The sequence below is a fragment of the Acanthaster planci genome, linkage group LG03, assembly GCF_054643075.1.
Source record: "Acanthaster planci isolate LZ-2023a linkage group LG03, COTS_SCS, whole genome shotgun sequence".
NCBI classification, from domain to species: domain Eukaryota; kingdom Metazoa; phylum Echinodermata; class Asteroidea; order Valvatida; family Acanthasteridae; genus Acanthaster; species Acanthaster planci.
In genome coordinates, this window is record NC_141779.1 from 4853716 (window position 1) to 4875457 (window position 21742).

General features: G+C 41.0%; 2 protein-coding genes across 3 annotated transcripts in view; one reads left to right on the forward strand and one right to left on the reverse strand.

The window, feature by feature from the left end:
• The window catches only part of LOC110985869 (uncharacterized), a 19451-nt gene extending 15866 nt beyond the window's left edge, over positions 1 to 3585 (forward strand). The window contains exon 3 of the mRNA XM_022247301.2: positions 217 to 3585. Coding sequence (XP_022102993.2) covers positions 217 to 470 — 254 coding nt within the window. The 3' untranslated portion in view covers positions 471 to 3585. The remainder of the gene's footprint in view (positions 1 to 216) is intronic.
• Positions 2667 to 21742, reverse strand: part of LOC110985861 (ubiquitin carboxyl-terminal hydrolase 37-like) — a 27538-nt gene continuing 8462 nt past the window's right edge. For both annotated transcript variants that reach the window (XM_087134613.1, XM_022247289.2), the window contains exons 6-18: positions 21197 to 21318; positions 20516 to 20609; positions 19414 to 19563; positions 17273 to 17401; positions 16226 to 16352; positions 15259 to 15518; positions 13620 to 13751; positions 11068 to 11385; positions 9386 to 9539; positions 6803 to 7532; positions 5627 to 5692; positions 5124 to 5236; positions 2667 to 4307 (exon numbers count right to left, since the gene is read on the reverse strand). In XM_087134613.1, the coding sequence (XP_086990739.1) occupies positions 4095 to 4307; positions 5124 to 5236; positions 5627 to 5692; positions 6803 to 7532; positions 9386 to 9539; positions 11068 to 11385; positions 13620 to 13751; positions 15259 to 15518; positions 16226 to 16352; positions 17273 to 17401; positions 19414 to 19563; positions 20516 to 20609; positions 21197 to 21318 (2608 nt within the window). In that variant the 3' untranslated portion in view covers positions 2667 to 4094. The remainder of the gene's footprint in view (positions 4308 to 5123; positions 5237 to 5626; positions 5693 to 6802; positions 7533 to 9385; positions 9540 to 11067; positions 11386 to 13619; positions 13752 to 15258; positions 15519 to 16225; positions 16353 to 17272; positions 17402 to 19413; positions 19564 to 20515; positions 20610 to 21196; positions 21319 to 21742) is intronic.

Consider the following 21742-nt stretch of genomic DNA (forward strand, 5'->3'; position numbering starts at 1 on the left):
ATAATCGTTTAAGCGTCTTGTAAACTCAGAGCTGAACAATACGGGCGATTCCCAATAGTGCACCACTAGGAGTTTGCAACAAGTTGGGCAATTATAACGCCCGAAATTCGTCGACCCTTTCTAAAACGCATTGGGTCGACAAATTTCGCGCACTGTGATTGGCCAACTCTTGGTGGCACACTATTGTGAAACGGCCGTATTTTTGTTTGTTCACAGGCGGCAGTGACTACCTGCCCATGACAGTGACGCGAAGCTGCGTGGATGACACTTTTTGCACTGCGGAGAAAAAGACCTTCAACAACGGCCAGTGTATCGCCAGTGACACTGATTACACCTGCGTCTGGTGTTGTCACGAGGACAATTGCAACCTACTGTCGTCTGCCAGCAGGTTGAATGTCAACCCCATTTCCCTACTGGGCGGCGTCGCCATGGCAACATACCTGTCCACAGCAGTAATGTGGCATCGGTAAGAGACTAATTGTGACAATGAGAGAAAAATACTACAGAAACTTTCTGATATTTCGAGTGAGGAACTACATGTATACGGTTTGGATTTTTCTCTTACAATGCTTCACAAGTCATGATAGGCACATTTGTACATCACCGAAAGAGATGTTTGCACGGCAGGATTAAGCTTAGCTCCGTCACCAACTGAGGACTCGGATAGGTTCAACAACTACGGCGACTTGGGTATTGTCTTCTTCAATATGGAGTAGCGCTTGCATCATCTGCTTCATGTGCATAACGTAACGCCCTGGAACCAGTGGGAGTAGGTAACGTTCGTTCGTACAACAGACTGGTTCTCGTTCTATCTCTACTTCCCAATTTGGAAAACTAAACGGACAAATAATTCATTCCGTTTGATGGCAAATTAAAAAAGGATCACTGGAAAATAACTCTAGCTCTTGCACTACACTGGCACACGTCCTCTTCGTTCAAAACGTGGAATGGAAGATTACATTTTTAAAAAAGGAGACGCCTAGTGTTGTGACTAAACTTGAACAAGTCTGCCAATTCCCCACTTTGGAGAACACTTCAGTTTCAATGCAACTGGCGCCAAAAAGTGGCCATCCCAATTGGCGTCCAGTGACTTTGCCGAATGTGGCTGGAGGTCATCCTGCCATTCACTGCCAACATTTCTGCACATCTGCCAATACACAGAGATTGCAGTACATGTAACTGTTTCACCCACACCCCCCCAAAAAAATCTATGGAATCAACTAACCTTTCTTGGTTAAAACCTTTCCCAAATTGATCATTATCAGCATGCCTGAACAATGTATTAAATTCAAAAATTTAAAAAACATTATTTGTAAAAAGATGTACTTTTATATTCTAAATTTTCTCTGCTGTTGACAGCATCATCAAAGTGTGCATTCATGTAAATTTTGTGATATGGTGAGGTAGGCCTTTAGATCATAAAGTACTGTACAGTGTATACCACCGACCGCCTGTAAAGTGAGTCTGTATAGTATCGCACTGAAGTTTCGGCGCGGGGGACGAACAAGTTGCACTGGCTGAAGAGAACAGAGTTGTCAAATCCCACGCACTGGACGTGAAATTCACATATTTTGACTGTTCTCACACTCTCATGCCCACACCAAACCTAGAACAATAAAATGCAATTAATTTGTTCAACACTTCCATGGCTAGTCCTTACTATGTCATGAAAACACTTCCCTGCCAGCAAGCTTATTACAAGTGAAAAAAAGGATAAGTTAATTGATTGCTATGGCAACGCCGTTGTCATGAGTTTTTTTGTGTGCATAAAGGATATGCATCGTGTCCGAAACAGGCTTCTCAGCGCTACGAATATGTATATTCTTACAATCCCCCAGCTGAACTGTTAGAAAGAATTTGAGCATTCATTGCTACATTATCCTAACCCCCCAGGGTGTATGTAAATCATATTGAAATCGGAGGATTTGGGACTGTTAGGGTTAACATGTTTCCCGTAGAACATGAACTTTAGGGCTGTCTAAACAACTTCAAAATGCTTGAACACGTTGGCGAGGTCTCAGCCACAGGTTTTTTTACCTACCGGTGAATGGCGAACTATGACAGGCTGCCAGGACAAAAAAAATCAAAAGAATGATTCATAAAGTGTTAAAAAAATGGCAAAGCTACTAAAAAATAATACCATACCACCACTAAGTACCAAAAATACCTTTGTCTTTAATACAACTGGGGCATAAGTGGTTTTTTTTTTGAGACAGAAAGTGTTGCTAGTGAAGGATGACCTCTCTGCAAAAAAATGGCCTTCTGCACAAAATGGTAGGCAATGTTTGTTTATAATGAAAGAAGAGGTCAGTAACAGATGGAAAAATGAAAATAACAGAGTTAAAGTCCCTGTTGTACAATCTGTACTATTTGAACTTAAAACACATATCTCTCTATGCATGTGCCAGTTCTGGAGTATTAGATGACGTCTAGAAATGGGTCCCCCCTTCTTTCAATTTCCAATATCCCTTTAAAAATTTCGGTTTGCTTCCAAATGCATGGGAAAAAATACGCCAAACCTTCAGATGAACTTACGCCAAAACAAAGTGGAACAGACCACACAGAGTTCAGTTCTGTTGCATGCAACAGAACATCCTTGGGAAAGTCCATCCTAAATGGGAAGACGCGTTTACATTTAATTAACAAATCGGTTGACATTTTATCCGTAAAGTGCATTTCCCTTTAATTGTTGCTTCCGTGTGCTAATTCAACAGCAATACATATATTATTACGCAAATGTACATGTACTTGGAAAACCAGTACCAAATGATCATACCAAAAAAAAAAAGATTAAATGTCATCATGGTTTTCACAGACAGACATGCAGCAAAACAAAACCTCTGAGTGATATCTATGTTCCTGTCTATCTTTGCTTGGTTTGGGGTGATTGTTGATGGAACTTGCACACCCAGCAGTGAGTTTAATTAAAAATCCAGACAACTTCGATGATGCAAGACGGGGTGAAATGTTGCAATCTATGTGCAAATTAAAAAACAAGTCAGTCAAACCACGGAATTGGCATTTCTTTAAGCAATATGTACATCGTAATAATACTGGGTGGGGATATGCTTGATTATAATCCAACAGAAATTGCATCACACATTTCCTATCAGTCAAATCTGACTGGTTTTGGGCTTCAGAAAAAAAAAAGAGAAATGAAGTACATTGTTCTACTCTTACTTCCAGAAATTTTTTTTACACGTAGTTTAGTTCTCACACACAAATCCACCCCAAAACTAGCAGAGTACAGTGGTTTTTAACATTCTTTATATTGCAAATCTTGTGTCTACTGAAGTTTTGTTAGAGTACACTGTTTTAATGATACCGTGCAAATTTTGATAAAAAGTATTGTTGAATGCTTGAAGTACATGTGTATTCATTTTAAAAGTGTCAAATTCTGGGAAATGGTAATCATAAATATTATGATGCATATTCTCCTAGTACCAAAACAACTGTATCTCAAATTTCTGGTCACTTATCAACATCTGAACTGTGGAAACTAAACACTGCTCTGAGTTGTGATGTTGAATGAAAAGTTGGTATTTTGACTTCTTCCAATAAATAACATGCTGATTCCAAAGAGAAGCTGTTCGTTAAAGCAGTACTGTTAATTTTTAACTGGAGACAAGGTGGGAATGGATGGAACCGGTCAGAACTGGCTTTAGCCGACTGGAACTGGTTTCAGCTGACCCGAATTGCATTTCTCAAATGGCTTTAAATTCTCATCCAGGATGGTCAATAACGACGACAAGGTACTTTGGGAGAGACAGGAGAAGACATGTTTGCACAAGGTCCTGCAAATTAGTCACAACTGCCGGAACTCTCTTTTTTTCTGAAACCAACCTTTTCTGTGCTTTGGGAATATATATGTGCGAGGCATCTACTGACAATGGCTTCTTAAGTGCTTGTCCCTGTTTGGAATATTCTAACTGGCCCATCTGCCTCAGAGACCAGATGCCAGGGCAGCACTACCTTTTTGGTCCCAGGTACATGAACGTCATAACATGGTATATCAGACATGATGCTGTCTCCTTTTCAAACAAACTAGTTTCCTGCCTTCTCACAGCTCCCCCTTAACATCGTCTATGCACATCTCACTTGGCAATGTAGAAGAAAATGTAACCCGTCCTCTCCCGATCTTCCCTGACTGCCGACTCAGACATGCGGACAACTTGTGAGTCGTCATAGCTCAGCCATGTCGACTTCTTACTGTCGAAGACATCACTGATGTAGTGTCCTATTAACGATGTACTGCCTATGTGACTTACGATACTTGTGAGATGGTAAGACAACGGCAGGTGACCACTCTGTAAAAAAAATCATACAAATGGCTTAAAAATTAGAATTGAAAGTCTGGGTTTTTTTTAATTCCAATGGAATTTTAGCTCATCTGATTCCCAACAATGATCCAAGCCAAATTATCCCCAACCCATCAATCTCTTTTCAAGGTCTCTGTTTAATTCCATTCTTGACTTGCAGACCTGTGGTAAAATTATTAATATTTTAACATTTTTCTTCCGACAAAAACTAAGAATGTCTAAAAAAAACAAACATCTATGGCAACTTTGAAGAAACTTTTAACAGGGAAAAGCAAATGAAAAACTGTTGGGATGGGTCTCAGTGTGTCAAACAAGGCAGCAAAGAAGAATTTCAACCCAACATGGTAATCCCATTATAATGGAATAAATGACAGGATGCTAGTCACGTTTTTGTCCAGAAACTAATAATAAGGCCAGAGAAGCCTGAATATGCCTTGTTACAGGCTGAAATTTTCGTTTTAAATGAAAAAGCCTAAAAACCAGGATTTTGCTTGTAAAATGCCATACCTGAAGTGAATACAGTTGAACCTCGTTAATAAGAGGTCCTTTGGACTTGGCAAATTGCCTTGCTATAACAGGAACCTTGTATTACCAGGAATAAAAACAAAGGATTGGGATCTAAAATTTTCCTTGTTATAAGCAGAATCTTGTTTTAACAGTGATTTTATTAACGAAGTTCGACTGTAAAGTTCACCGAACGATAAAGCACCACTTCCTACAGCTGAAGGCACCAACAAGTCAAGATAAATGAGTGAACAGAGCCAGTGTGTTGACAGAGATTGGGAACAAAAAACGTGAACTGACCTCGGCGTTCTTGGCAAGTTCTTTGGTTGCATCATCGTCCGACTCCTCATCGATCTCCATGGGTTCAGCTGCATCGTCATCATCTTCGAGACAGGTGAAGCTCTCAGAAAACTCTGTGAGACAACGCAGGCAAGATGCACATTTCAAATTTTGAGCCAATGGCGAAAGCAAGCAATGGGTATTTCCTGGATTTTTAGACATTTGAAACGGGAAGTCCTGGATAGCATTGGAGACTATGTGGTGTGGTTCAAGATAGGGAGGTGAGTGTCATTCAACTGATTAATGTAACAATTATTGGGTAAAAGTTTTCAGTCAATCCAAACCCTGGAAACTCGGTTTGTAAAAATAAATGTTTTCTTTCAAAAAACCGAGAATATCTAAACAGATAGTAAACTCAAATTCTATGAAATTCAATACACAAATCTTTTCCAGATAGGCATGCATTGTGAAGATGCTACTGGGTGTTGGGATTTTAGTTCTGATATACCATTGGCCATACAAACCTTGTAAGCTGATTTGCTTAGCTCGTTTCAAAGCATCCTCTTCCCTTTTATCAATTTCTTGAGCATCTGCACATAGTTAGAAAAAAGACACATTTTACAAGCTGAAAAGTCAGAATCAATGCACTGCAATGCAAAAAGCTGCAGAAAAGATCAGAATTGTATTAAATCAATAAAAGCTGAGCCTAAACAAAGATTACAGCATTTCAAGAACAATTAAAATTGCCAAGCATTCATTGATTGAGCAAAAGATACTGGGTAAAGCGTGACTTTACCCAAGACATGGCTGACAAGTCAAGCCCATCTTGTCTCACCTCCAGCTGACGTTCGTTTTTTATAGTGCTGCTTGAGCACAAAAATTTGTGTAAGCGTGAAAAGCCTTGCTTGACAAATCAGGTTACCAGCCAAAACTTCTTGTGATGCAGAGCGGGAAATAACGGTCAGACATCGGACATTTTCCGAGTACTTATTGTGTTTGTGTTAAAATATCAACACTATATATGGGGTTATGGCGTCCGATTTATTATTAGTTTTGTGTTAGAATTACGTTTATTATGCTCAAGGCATTCATCAGGGCTGATCGTTCATCACCGGGCCATGTCACCTAGCGCCACACGTGTATGTATACTTTACTTGCACAGACATGAAATCGGCCCATAATTCTTTACACATCGTCAACATTCACGTTTTGCTGTCACAGTGGTGAAAACACGTGCGCGAAACTCTATGCATTATACGTAGCTGCTTTGGTTCCTGCCGCGCCGCACCCATGCAAAAGAATGCGTGATTGAAATGTAGCAACTAGTACCAGTCTGTACTGTACTGAATGTAAACACATGTACTGTACATAAACACTCTTCGTTGGTTGTTCACATCGATGTTATGTTGCAAGAGGTTTTCTGCAAGTTAATTCACAGAACATGGTCTCTTATTTATGTCTGTATTTTCTGTGTTTATGAGAAATTTGAGGTTGTTCTGCTCATGGCACAAGGTCTAGTGACCGCTGGTCTAGATGCATCACGCATGCTTACCATTTTTTAAGCTAGGTTTTTTCGTGCTTAAGCAACAGCTCTATGGAATAGGTCCCAGACTGTGGTGTAATTTCTAGTGTAAAAGATTTACAAGATAATCTGAGAAAAAAGCTTGATTATCTATTTTATATGATTATCTGTATCATACCTAGCAAACTTAGCTGAGTTGCCCTCCTGAGTTCTTCATCCTCTTTAGCTTTGAGCTCCTCATAGCTTGGCTTGGTGTCGCCGTTCACCCCTACTTGCAAAGTGCTGTGGTCATCCTCCCTACAGATGTCTACAGCAGTGGCCTCCAATAAAGTGGGTTTAATGGCTGAGAGAGGGGTGTCGGCAAAGTCGCTGTCCAGACCGAGTGTGCTGTCTTTGGGAGTCTGTTTGGCGGGCGAGAAGAAGTTTGCGATGGATTTTTTCACTCGTCGCCAGGGGTGGGGTTTGGTTCTGTTGGCTCCGGGATCTTGGGTCTCGCCTGTGAGGTCGATCGGGCCATCACCCCCGCCTAGAGCATGCTCAGACGGAGTGCTCTGATTGGAAGCCAGACAGTCAGTTTTGAATCTCTTACAGGGAGTTCCATTCTCCTTTGACTCAATGCCTATGTGATCGCCCGACGACTGATGGAGAACTTTGTCCAGAGACTGGACCGCATCATCCATCCCTCGTCTCTTAAGAGATACGAAAGTGTCCTCAATGTCGTGGGAAAGATTTGGTGCGTCAGTTTTGCTCGGTGTATCTCTCAAAGCCTCTTGATCATCCTGAAAGCAGTCATCCGATTTAAGCACCGACATGTCTTGTGTGCTGATGGCAAGAGCGTAGGCCAGCTGTTGTTCTTCTGACATCTCGGTGATGGACCGATGGGCAGCCTGCTTGCTCTCCTTCATCGCCTCAGGAAAGAGCAGAACAAGCCAACGGTAAGTTAACCTCTTCCAGACGGTACTTTTACTGTTGGCTGAAAATTTAAACTGCTGAAAAAAAGGCAAGATGCAGTGGCCACCCATCTTTGTCATGGGGAGTCAGGTTGGCGTGGCGGCACTTTCCTCACCTTCCCCCTGACTGAGTTCTCACTCCCAATATGATTTTGTGGTTTTTCCCTGGAATATTTGTTTGGGTCCCCCCCCCAACCTCTAAAACTAGACCCCTCTTCATTGCCTTCTTCCCCCAGGGCCCTTATGGAGAAGAATTCATAATTGACAGGGCGTTACTTTGGTTACATAAATATACAGCTGGACGCTACTGTTAGCTTTTTAGTCATCTGAAAACTGCACATTCATCAGAATCTTCAAAAATAGAAATGAAATATTAATAACTGTTTCAGACAAGCATTCTAGACTTTTTGAATTAAGTACAGCAAGAGTTCGACGTCTGAAACAATTAGGAGCAATCAGGCATGCTAGCAGGCAAAAAATCAACACTCGGAGGCGCTTGGAACGACATCAAAGTGACTTGGTTTCAGACATCGTTCTTTTCATGGGCTAAACCCGATGCAAATGTATATATTAAGTCGTCTGTCTGAGACCAACTTTAATTGGGTCTATTTGGTTTGGCATGACCCTAGAACATATGTCTGAAACGGGTGTAAGCAACGTTTATTCAAGTGAGACCAACAATTGTGGAAACTGTCAACAAACACACTATTGAAGTTGCCCCTTAAACACAGTCCTCATATTGCAACAGTGAGACTGCACATGTGAAAAAAGGTACCATTCAAGCAGGTAAACTTGCAAGTCCTGCCTCATTTTGGACAGCCGTGCAAAGAGAGCACTGTGACCATAAGTGCATATGCCAAGAGTTTTGAAATGCTTGAGGAATTTAATGTGCAGGTTACCAGTGCAGGCTTCTGGACAAATCAACCCCCAGGCTTTCTGGCGACGAGTGGCATGAATTACCACAGAGTAGAGGAGGTGGCGCTGAATGACTGATGGCAGAATCAATTTATATCTGACACAAGAGGGATGGAGGGAATGATAAAATACACGCTGTAGTCACCAAGGCCTAGGATGACCGACTCAGCGCGTACAATGACAAACATTGACACAGGCCGAATGTTATCGACGGTGTGGTCTCGTGCTGGTGTGCACAGCGCATTGATTCCGATCGTTGCCAACAAAATTAAGTCCACCAAGGTGCAATTTCATTACAAATACATGTACATCAGCCAATCAGCAGCACTCTGTACACAATGTTACATTTAGGGGAGGAAAGATCTAACAGCTTTAATTTCTAGGGTACGGAGTATTGCAGGAACTGGGACCTCAACACGCTGATGTAGACTTTCCATGAGGCCATTTGTGTATTGAAGCTTCAACCGTTGTTAGAAGAGATTTCTGACCAACATAGTATATGTCACCATGGGCACTTTATGAAAAATCACATAAAAATTAATTTTGGTTTCATAAACTGACACAGTGGCGTGCATGCGTTCTGCAAACAGACATGGAGTGAATGACTTCAGATTTCACAAACAACATGCAAGCATATACAGGAACTACAGTTTACCTTGCAGAGAAAACACTCCATACAGTTTAACATGAATTGACTCCGTCCATCACACTAAACGACTTTTAAATCCACTCCTGTGAAACAATAATGGACTCAGTGGCCACATGCAGTTTTTCAGGTGGAGTTTGTAAAAAACTACAATTATGCTGCGCGATAAATTGTGTACAAGAGGACCTATTGCAAAGATGCGATCAAGCAGGCCCATTTCTGTGACTGTTTCCACATGCAGGGGTCCTACCTTCATCAGCTCTTCCTGCTCCCGCTTCTGTCTCTTCTCCTTCTCTAACTCCGCCCTCTCAGCCTCCCTCTTGCTCATCTCCAGGGCACGCTGTGTCTCGTCGGTGCCCGAGTCTGGGAGCTCGTCTAAGAAAACCGTGCGTCCCGGCTGGTTCCTGCATGTGTAAATGATGACGAAAAGCCAACACGCTGACATACAGATGTACCACTGCCTACAAATTTTGAAGCTTTTTTTAAATATATGGAAGTACAATCTACTCTTTATAAGAACACTGCTCTGACAAAATGCTGTCTTAACCACTTCGGACCGGGGCATTTTTCAACGTTGAGGATGCTGGGCCGGCATGACTATCATTTTTTCTGTTTTCAAAATCCTTCAACAATTCATCATTCCATTTAACAGTCGTTTATAGCCGAACGGAGTAATCTTCAGGCACTACTCTAAGTTGACAGGTGACCTTCATTGACACCCGAATATTTCAGCCAGGCCTGCAGCCTTGTAAACAGAGCCCAGATTGTGCGGTGTCACACAGCTGTCTTTTGTTCACGAACCTGGCTCAGTGCACTGCTGACCTCTTTTCAATAGGGGCCAGATTAGCATGCAGCGGTGCTGTGTGGCTCATCGCTGCGGTGGTGGAGAGCTTTTGTCCCCGGTGGTAATCCGCTTGCTCTAAATACCCCAAACCCTGGTATACGGTTTCAAAATAATGCTGGATTATCACCACTTTTGAGAGTGAAAAATTCCGGTCATGCCCAGCAGCCTGGTCTTTTGTTCGGAGTACGGTCTTTTGTTACAGGGCCCTGTTTCCTTTGTCCGAGTTCGGAGACCCCGGCCACACATATAAACCATACGGCTCCGATCCCGGAGTCCCCGGCTGGTAGTGGTTAAAGAGCAACTTCTGAGAAAACCAATTTCTTATATTCTTGTGTTTTGTTTGCGTTTCTACATGTACCTCTTTTGTTACAAAATCCTGGTTATAGCAAAGTCATTTCTCTGGTCCCGTTGCTGTAAGGAGAGTTGACCAGAAGAGCGTAGAGAAGGGCAGTTTAAAATGTCCATGCAACCCAGTTTTTTTAACAATTTTATTTGCCACTTTCAAGGGTAGTTTGAAAACTTCTTGGGTTTTTGGGCTTATTAAAATTTGCGTATTCATGAGCAGAAGTGAAGGGTCATCCTGGGAAGGATCTCAATTTTGTACATGTAGTTATTTCAGCCACAGATTTATCAGAGTTTGGGATATTTTGGCTGTCTTAAACTTTTCTTTTCTTTGATGATCTGTTGTTTCAGATCATGATAGTAGACCTCTCAATAAGTAAACAAAAATTTGGTTCGGTAGAGAAGGAAAATCTCTTCCAATGAACAGATTCTTCTGGTCGTCGCAGCATTTGCCCTCATGTATGAGGAAAGCACAGGAGACACGTTTAAATAAATCATTTTCCAACAGAAATGGCCTTCATACACTGATTGTAAAGGGGTAGAAAGTTACCTAAAATTTGTATGAAAGAAAAAATTGCCACATGAAAGACTACAGAAAAAGTCTTTAGCAAGGAGGGTTTTTTATTAAGATGCATTTGCTTAAGAAACTAAAATAATTCTAGATGTGTGATTTATAATATTGGGATAAGGAGCTTGTTTGTTTATTCATGAATTACGCAAGTACAATACAAAAAATTCAAGGTTACCCTGTATTGCCGTCGCCGTACTCCAACCGTTTCCGTGACAATTTAAAGCTGAAAAGTGAAGGCCTCCCCGACTGGTCAATGGCTGCCGCATTCCTGTCTGTCAGGGCCGTGAGGGATGGCCGCTGCGTCTTCTCTTTGCTAAGGGGGCTAGCTGTGCCGTTGATGAACGACTTCGGGGTGGATGCAGGACCCTGCGTCACCTTGGAGCAATGGTAGAGGAGGGAAAGGTACTTGGGGATGAGAATCCGGCGTCGCAGCTTGGAGTTCTGAGCGGCATCGACATCAAAGCGGTATCGCTTCAGGTGGATGATCATTACTCTGCACAGAAATGGGGCGAGGGCAAGTCAAGTGTATAGCTCAGCCAATTCAAATAATTGACTATACGAATGTCTGACCAGCCATTTGATCACATATTCAGTTGTGAAAGAAAAATTCCAACAATAGCCGAAACAAATTATAAATGTTTTGACACAACGTAAAAAAGAAAAACTTGAAGGAAAAGTTATATTTTGACCTTATTTTTGGGCATATGTATTAAACTGGCTACACCTCTAGGAATGCTTTTAGAATGCAATTTTCTAAAGCATATAATTGACTTTTTTCCTTTTTTTTCCAATGATTTTTCTCCTCTGAATATTTAATTTGAAAAATAAATATTCAAATCTTCTAGAAAAACTATCCAAACATTTGTGCAATCAGCACAGCCCCGATTGGAAGATGTAATTCATGGCTACACTGATTACAGAATTTCTTCACAAGACCCTAGCTGGGAAACACAGAATTGATTAAATGCCAAGTCCGGGAGATTTTACAGAACTCCTTTCCCTTTGGGGAAGTGTTTACCACCGCAGCGACTGCTGAGGAGTGATTTACAGTGTCATTTTACGCTCCATAATTGAAACCTGTTTTGATGAAGGAGTTTGACTTTCTTGGGAGCACTGAATATCTTAATAAACTGTGCATGCCCAGTGTAGATTACAAAATAGTGCAGGTATGCATATCAATCCATGGCGTCAGCCCATTTGCTTGAAGGGCACAAGAATTCTCAAAAACAAAACTGTAAAGTCTATTTTGGAGGAATTGTGCTGGATAGAGGCTGAAACTTGAAACCGTCTTGAATTCAAGCACAGCACATGCTACGACCAAACACAGAATCAGGAAAGTCAAAGCAAGCAAGGAAACAAGCGGTAACGAAATATTGTTATCCTTCCTATGCTCAGGACCAACATACGGGCAAAGATGGCACACTTTTCCAAACCGAACCTGATGACCATCACAGTTTGTGAAACAACTGAGACTAACAGCATGCTCATACATATATGCATTTGTTGGTGCTTGTGAATTATGGTCTATCATAATATGTAAATGTTGTTTATAAGTGAAAAAGGGAAATCATAAGTTTATATGGTGACGTGACATGAGGTGCTTGAATATGCCATTCTGTGAGCCTCATGGAATGGAACAATCCATCTGTCACCTCATAAATCTATTTTTTCCATTGCATGAACGTAAACCATTTGTTATTGGTGACTAAATCCTCATCCTCCGATGCTGTTTTTCATTCTAACTCTGGAGTGAGAAGGTTCTGAGAATGGTTCTAATGCACTGTTTATATGGTGCAGGTGCATGTCATTCACTGGAATGAATCATTCATGTCGTGCAACGGACAATGGACCAATTAGACAACTCAGATGCCTTCTAGGCATCCAATATACGATGGTCTTAAAGGGCAGCTGCAATAACATGCGAGGCTCCAACAATTTCTTTTGTAGGTCCAACAATTTGCAAGTTTTCACAGAGCAAACTTTGAAAAAAAGTCAAATTGACACAGCAACAGCGCCCTCAAAAAGCATATACTTTTCATTAAATGTAACCCAAAAGGGACGTCAAATAATTTTCACACACTGGAGAGGAGAATAAAGTAGAACAGGAAAGTGTTTCAAAGAAAAATTCACCACTTGGGCCCTCTAACCACCCGCTGCTGGGGAGCCCGGTTTGGGAGACGTTGGCTTTACATGCACAGACGGGGGGCCCGAAATCGGACAAAGGGAACTGGGCCTTGTAATAAAAGACTGTACTCGGACAAAAGACCGAGCTGCTAGGAATTTCCAACATTTTTTCAGTAGTCAGTAGCGGAGGAAATCCATAATTGTTTTGAAAAATGGTACCAATGTTTCTGTTATTCACCGGGGACAAAAGCATGCCAGTGATGACCAATACAATACCGCTGCATGCTAATCTGGCCCCTATTGAAAAGACGTCAGCAGCGCACTGTGCTGGTTTCAGGAACAAAAGAAAATTACATAACACCGCACATTCTGGGCTCTTTTTACAGGCCTGCCTGAAATACTCGGGCGTCGATAGATGTTATCTGTCAGATTAGAGTAGACACCAGAGAGTCATTTGTGTAGGTGTACAAAAGTCAAGTAAATGAAAGTTATGAATTTTTCAAAGAATTTTGAAAACAGAAAAAAATGAAAAATTACCCGGCCCAGCAGAATTAACAGGGGTAAATGGGCCTGGCAGGACGAGGTTACCATAGTGTTCAGTACCTGGGTAGCCTGGTGAAGGTATGAGTAACGGTGGCCTGTTTGCCGTTACACTCACTGCAGGCATACTCGATGGTTTCGGCATGGAAGAACTGCTCCAGTGCCGTCTGGACGGACCCAACAGGGTTGGTGGAACTGTTGGACAAATTCAAGGAAAGAAAAAGTGACACTCTTTCAGTAGAGCATACCATTTGGAAAATGGTGAATACATTTTGAATTCCATTTTGTGCGTGTCTGCCTTGTACGTCACGTGCAGTTGGAAGTGATGACCCTCTGTGACGGGCTAAAGATTAATTCCGCGCCCCAAATTAGAAGCCATGACTACAGTAGCACCACGCCCTGTTGACAGGTGGTACACATGTCCAATTTAATACCACTTTGACCAACAGGGTGCTCTGTCTTGCCAAATGTATGCACACCTTTACATTACCTTTGCTTACTACAACAGGCTGCATTCAATGTAAGCACAATACAGCCTGAACGTAAAAGGTCAGGCAGCGAGCTTCCGGAACCCTCGCGCGTTCCACCTTTGAGGATTTTACATTGGGCTGTCCTATCTTATCCGATAATTTTTGGGAGAATAATGCCTAACTGACACCACCCCAAGAAACACTCATGTTGGAATTTTACCTATGTCTTCCTGAAGTATTTAGAAAAAGTCACATGGAGATGGGTAAAAAACGAATTCCATCAATGACCTTTCACATCTGACGATATCGTTCCTAGGTCTCCTCGTCAAGGCATGTTTGTTTCACTCCCCATGCTTACGTGTAAACGAGATGGTACAAGGTTGCAAAGATTTACCTACTTGTAGTTGAGGGGTTTCATGTTTTGATTTGACAAAACGCAGTTGTTGTCAGCAAAGGTTAAATAAAATATTTGAATCTTTCAAAAACGAAAATTATTGCTATAAGTTTATTACCTTATATCCAAAAAGTTGTGAAATATTTTGATGTTTTTATTTCGGCTTTTACCAGACTACCATAAAATTTCAAACTGTAAATGTTCATCTGCGCACAAGACCGCCACATTGGACTGTTCTTCATTGTACTTTAGATTTTCAAAGTGGTGGGTCCATTGTTGGCAGGATATTTCTCTTTTAGGTCAGGTAAATTTTCAGTTTCTGTAAGTTGATATACTAGCAAATATTTTCCAAAGCCCTTTTTCCAAGTTGTAACTGAGCGAAAAAATATTACAAATTCTAAAATCTTTGCACGTTATTTTTCCTATCCAAGGGTTCCAGAAGCGCGCCATCGGGGGTCAACTTTCAGGCTCTATTCGCGCACATTTGCCCAAACCGTTGTGTCCCCCCTCCCCTCCCGACAAAAATGTAAGCAAATACTATCCATTTCAAATATAACATTTCAACAACCATTACAAGACACTCTTAGCTTCATGATATTTTTTGTCATCTTATTTGCTACTGGCAAGATATTACTCAGTATGCTCAAGCAATGAAAACTGAGCTTGTGGCACTTTTTAGTCTGATCACTAGAACTAAATGAAAAAATAAATACTAGCATTTCATCCTTGTTATATTAATTCAATGGAGATTCTAGAAGTGCACTGAAACCTTCTGAAGAGTAACCCTCGTTAAGACAGCTAAAAAAAACCTGTAATGGTAATCAGTTGCCGGTCTCACCTCCTTCTGGGCATGTCCAGTGACAGACTGTAGAACTGCTCCTCCTTGGTGACCACCTCCCCGCACTGCTTGCAGACGATGGAGTGTAGCACCTCAAACTCAAAGTTCCGCACCACTGGGCAGGGGTGGGGATCCTCCAGGGATTCCTTCCCCTCTGTCTGTGGGCTTCTGTCACCGGGAGGGGCATCTGTCTTCTGCTTGGCCTCCTCCCAATCTTCCTTGAGTTGGTCCAGGCACTGACAGAGGAACTCTTGGGCATCCTTTGGGTCAAAGGGTCAAGTGCTAAAGGTCAAGAGTTAGTTTGGTACTTCAACAACACATGCTCGAAATCAGGTGCATCGTAAGGTCATTCAAGAGCACCAGCATGTGTGCATGAACTCAACCTTCTCAGACAAGACTAGCACTGCACATGTCTAACCACTTGATGCCAGATGATGTATAAATACACATAATTTTCCTTGTTTGTTCCATGGCTGACGTTTACACTCGTTTAGAATTTTTGATTTTATTTCCGCAGTTCACATATTAACGCATCATGCTTAGTTGGGTCAAAGCGCAAATGCATAGTTCAAGAATTTGCAGGCAGAAAAACAAGCCCCCAGCAGCTTTTTTAGGTAAGAAAATCTGACGTTAACTGGCTATAATGGCCTAACGTCAGGCACTAAAAATTGAAGTGTTGAAAAATCCAACACAAATGATTTCACTTTGAAAGAGTTGAAGCCAGCATTTAAAATGTTACAATCAGCATTTTTAACTTTAGCTTCAGCATGGTGACCATTAATTCAACTGATAAATTTCAGGGCAAAATTTGGAAAGTGATGAATTGATGACACTTAAATCGTTGAGTTAACTCCTTAAACATTTGATTTTACACTCTCTAAGTTGTCATTTACCCATCTAAAGCAAGTATTGGACTCAACAATTCAGTTGTTGACATACTGTAAAAATAATAAATCTTTGAACTCACGTGTTGCATGAACCCAGAGAACCTGGTTGCCGTGGAGGATATCGCTTGCTTGACCCGACGGAGGTGAGTCCCCACCCTGTCGGGGGATTGGTTCCGTTGTTTGGCAAAAAACAGGGAAGCTAGCGCCCTGAATGAGAGTATTTTTCAACAATTAGTCCCTATGCCTCATACATATTCATGATCTCACTACAAGTGGCACAGAACAGCCAGCTAAAATCAATGTGCTGAATTTAATTGTGACTATTCATCTGTTTTAAAAGCATAAAAATCAGAGCTGTTACTAAGTGCATTTCTGTAAAGACATAAACTTGTACGTCGAGTTAGCTTTGTAAATTAAACTATTTTTCATAAATAACTCAGACAGTCTCCCTATTCAACAGCGTGCAACTTGACTGTGTAATAACATTTGATAATGCCCGCTGAGAAGTGATAATGCTCGCTGTGTAAATCACGCGCTGGCGCCTGGATACAAGACAATTTAGTTGATTCTGATCAGTAACAAGTCTGCGTGCACGCTGCTTTCCATGCGCACTGATTGGACCATTTGTACAAGGAATATTCCATAAAATAGACAGAGGGGGTGTTTGGGAAAATGAAAATAAACTTCTAGAACAAAATTGCTAGAAATTCCTCATATTTTGACTTCTTTTGACTTTCTGACTAAAAAGGTATTTATGAATGGGAATAAATATGTCTTTGGCCGGTAGTTTATTACCGGCTCAGGAGACTGAACGCTTAGTCATGTCCATTCTCCTGATTCAGTCTTAACACATGTTTAAGACCAGCCAAGCACATATTTAAACCCTTATCAAGACATGCAAATGCACCAAACTTCAAATATGGTACAGTATACCCTCATGGAGAGGTGAAAGATAAGCCGCATGTGAGTCAACTGGCTGCGGCTTACAATTACACAACTCTATGGGAACTGGTTGCAGCCACTTCCACATACTCATGCGTAATTTTAAGTCACTGCCAAGTCATTTGTACACGGCTATAAACAGCAATATTTGGGCCTGAAACAGAAATTCTGAGGAGTGTTCTTACTTGTAGAGACTGTCTTTCTGCATGAGATGGAGGAGACTGCCGTTGAGTACGTCCATGGTGAAGTGGTCTAGGGCGAACAGAGATTGCAAGATTGCGTTCATGTAGCAGGTATTGCCCAGATTAGAAAACCTGTCACAGATGAAAAAATGGCTAAGTCAAACCTAATAGTTCATCAGGGTTTTTAATCAAAGCTGCTGATGAAATTGATGACAAAAAATAAACCCCTAAATCTAACCAACTGAACTTGTACTCTGCTACTGGTCAAAACATAGCAATGAGCTACTAGGTCCACATAAAGCAAGTGAATGAGAAATCCCAAGATTGGCACCCTCTATTGAAGTGGGGAAAGAACTGCCACTGAAGATACGAATGACCGAAGTCCCCAATCAGGTTCAGATTAGGCCCACAAATTTATGATTATTTTTTTCAATCATTAATCATTCCATTTTGGATTACTGTTTCAATGAATTGAACAGCCAATTTCTTCCATACATGTATATTGATTTTCAAGTAAAGTTTATTGACAATAACAAACAAGCTTATAGTCTGTTTTGAGAGTAGTGCTGCAAGTAGGTGCCAAGGTTCGGTTCGGACACAGTTCGGAAATTTTTTGCCAAACTTCAGTTTGGTTAGGGTTCGGACATGTATACACATGTACGTACATGTACAATGTACATTGAAACATTGAAGAGTTTGCTACAAAGGTGACGTAGTACTTCCAGGAATAAAATTTGTTATTACAAGCAATCAATCTCCTCTACATCCCGATCAACGGGCAAGTTCAATTGGAACACATTTTTTTCCCCAAAGTTCCCCAAAATTCCATGCAAAGTTACAGTTGGAGGTGTGACATTTTCCGTTTTGCCAACCTAAAGGGGTTGTGTTTGGACCACGCTTGACTCAACAAAACGATCATACGATATGTGAAAACAGAAAAAAACAGCATGCTCAAATGGGAGTTACCTCCTTTACAGGAAACAAGATTGAATTAGATTTTGAGCGAATTGTATTTTGGTTCTTTTTCGCAAAGCAGATTCAACTACCAAAGTATGACATTCAATGTATTCAAAGAACCCAGGTATCACGTCAGCATTCTTTCCTAGGACGGTGCCCAAGTGGCCAAAGGGGTGAGTTTCCATCAGTCTTTTTCAAACGAATAATGGCATTTTGTTCTGTGATATTTGCCAACAAGTAGAGATCTGGCAAAATTTCATTACAAAGTATTCACACCATGACTTTGATCAAACATGATCAAACCAAAGGCAAGTTAGGCCACCGTGGGAACCAAATCTTATCGCTCGCTCGAGCGCTGCACTCGCTGCTTGGCAAAATCAGCATTCCCTCCAGAGTTACCTTTGATCGAGCAGGAGTCCAACTATGATAAGCATCCAATCAAAATTCATTTTGCAGAACCATTTATGACATCACTGGTCTAATATGGAACATAAGGGCATTGCTATCAGAGATTGGCAAACATAATGCTAATATCCCAATATGCATTTACATTAGCACGACTGGATTTAGTGAGAATTTTAATAGCAGCGTTATGCAGCGGAAATGCTGTACATCGCATATTCTCAGTTGATTATTAGACAACTCTTCCCACATCCTTTTTACATACATCGAACGATGCGGGGCCATCGCAAGTTTACTGTACATGTACATTTACAATACATGTGTACATGCACATGTGCCGAGCACCGATGCAACATAACTAGTTATCCATTTTTCGTTGTGTTTGCCTTTTTTATCAAGTTTTTTTAATGCATTCTGTGCGCTATCAATGCCATGCCATATTAAAGCCAAACACCTGAACCGATCAGTTTGGTTCGGTTCAGTTCAAAAGTGCCATGCTCTATGACTTTTGGTTCGGATCGGTGGTTTGGCTGCAGCACTATTTGAGAGCTTAAATGGTAAACTTTATCCACTTGAACCTTTCTGGACAAGTTTTGCACATGGACTATTTGATGTTTTTCCTTTTTTACATTTTCAGCCACTCTCTTGCGCAGTCTGACAGGAAACCTATTATATTTCATAATGGTGTTTGATTGCCCCAATAGAAAAATGTAACTGAATAATTCACACTGATTAATTCAGGAGCAAATAAATAGTTACAGCTCCATGAAAAATCTCAGACTCACCCTTGTAGGGAGACCTGAGATGTCTTGACGGCTGTTGGGACATTTCGCTGGCTCCAGCCCACGTACTTGTTGCCCAAGCACGGCTTCTTGGGCTGCGGAAGGCTGAGAAAACCAGGGGTCCGCTTGATGGAAGTATTGGTGTTGGTTTGCCTGGGAAGTTGACAAACACAGTGGGGTACAGGGTGATAAGGAGGCAGAGATGTCCACATTGAGGATTAGGGACCTGTAAGGTCTCCTCCGAAACCTGAAACTTTATCGTACTGTACTTTGGCATGAGCGCTCACAGTATAGCCTGTGCTGGTACATATGTGGCGTCATGTACACGCTTGTTATGATGCAAATCTTCCCTTAGACTCTTACCATAATGATGACAAAACCTACTAATCCAAATTATTCTAAGAAGTCAAAGATTTTAGCATTATGGCAGTCAATACGTTATTGCTACCAACAAAATATACGCTCTCGACTAGCATGGCTCTTTTTCAACCAATGAGGGGGTGCTTTTGCTCGCAGTGGAGAGGCATTACAAACATTTGTCAAAGTAAATGTGAGGAAAAAATATGCAGGCCAAAAAAGTCTTGACTTTCTAAAAAGCAAGCCTGTTTTCTTGATGCTTTGGAGTATTTTATGAGAAATCTCAGTATGTTATGATGACAAGAAGAAAGACAGGTCAAAATGTTAGCAAATTTCACAGGTGACCTGATCTGAATTTGAAAGCATACTGGAAAAAGTGTGGAAGCACATGTCAATTATGACTTCAGATGAACTTAAAATGACTAGTTACTTGACCTGCGACCAGACTTGTGGAAAATGAATTGGTTACAACCCTGAATAATTCGCATACACTTCTTCGGTTTTTTTGTCAGTATCAGAACTTTTCTATTATAGCAGTCTTTGGTTGGGAATTGATTGACTGATGGACCGATGTGATAGGTTTTTGAAATATGTGCTTGTTGATTTCAAATAAATGGTGTGATTCTGTAAAGTCTTATATTATCTAAATTCATAAAATCCAGCATAAATTTGACGACTGTTATGACAAATTATATATTTTCAGGCCAGAGTTAGGTCAATTTGGGACAGCCTGAAACCTTGGACTTACCTCGGTTGTAGGAGTGCATCTGAGGCAGTGAAACCAGCTGCTTGGCGCCCTCTACTGTAAAATGCCTTCACACTAGAAACAGGCTTTGGAGCAGCTAAATGGGAATGAAGTATATATCAATTGATTCTGGAATTTGACCAGTTCTGCACTGCCTCTGAATTGTTCTTTGAACTTCCAATCGCACTTCCTTTTGGAAGTTATATTTCACGTAAGAATTCATTTTTGTACAGTTGACCAAGTCGACTACCTCAAGGTAAAGTGGAGAATATTTCTCGTTTCTAAAAAAGATAATACTGACCGAGTCCCTAAAATGAGCAGCAAGCCAAGCTGTCTTGATTCAAGACTTGATTGTGACCCAACATTTCAAACCCGGGCTGAATCCATTTAATGTTGGACGATTCGTCTCTCCCAGGATAGATGTTTAAACTTCAAAGCGATCAAAAGTTTTTTTAAAATCATCTGCTAAAGAACTTTAGTAGTTACGGGCCCTGACGGTTGTGGAATTTGCAATTTAATGTGCATAATTTTCTCAGATAATGAATTTATATTTCTCAGCCTGGGTCTGGAATGGAAGGCCACAATTTTCTTTTTATCTCACTATACATAATTTCATCGCACTTGGCGGGATTCAGAAAAACGACTCCACAAACTTGACAAGGGAAGGCGCTGGATGCCACTCACTATTTTCCTTCCTCTCTTCGAGCTGGAGTTGCTTCTCCTGAAACGAAGCCATGAAGAGGGACCCGCCCTCTTCCTTCCGCATCTGGTACACGCTCTTGCTAGCTCCACCCATCTTTGGCGTTCTGCAATGGATAGAGTTTAAATCAAGTCCACTGCGAGATTAAGGTAAACCTTTCTTGCAAACATTCCCAAGGGCCCAAATTTAAATTCAAATAAAACAAACAGGGAACTGTTTTTTTAATGGGCTGGGTCTCTCCTTAAAAAGTTCTAACTTGCGTGGTTTTAAACAATTTAAAATAAAATTGGTTGAGGTATTTATTTCAAATCTGTGGCAACAGTGCCTCTTACAAAAGTTAAAAGTCCACCTGTCATCCATAACAAGTCTTGGATCTACGCAAACTTCCTGATATGTGTTTTTTCAGATGGGGAACATTGTGATATTTGTGCCACATTATTTCAGAAAACCTTTATTAAATTTTAAAATCACTCCCTTTAAACTAAATATTTATGCACAGAAGAAACACTCTGGCAAGATGGACACTTGAT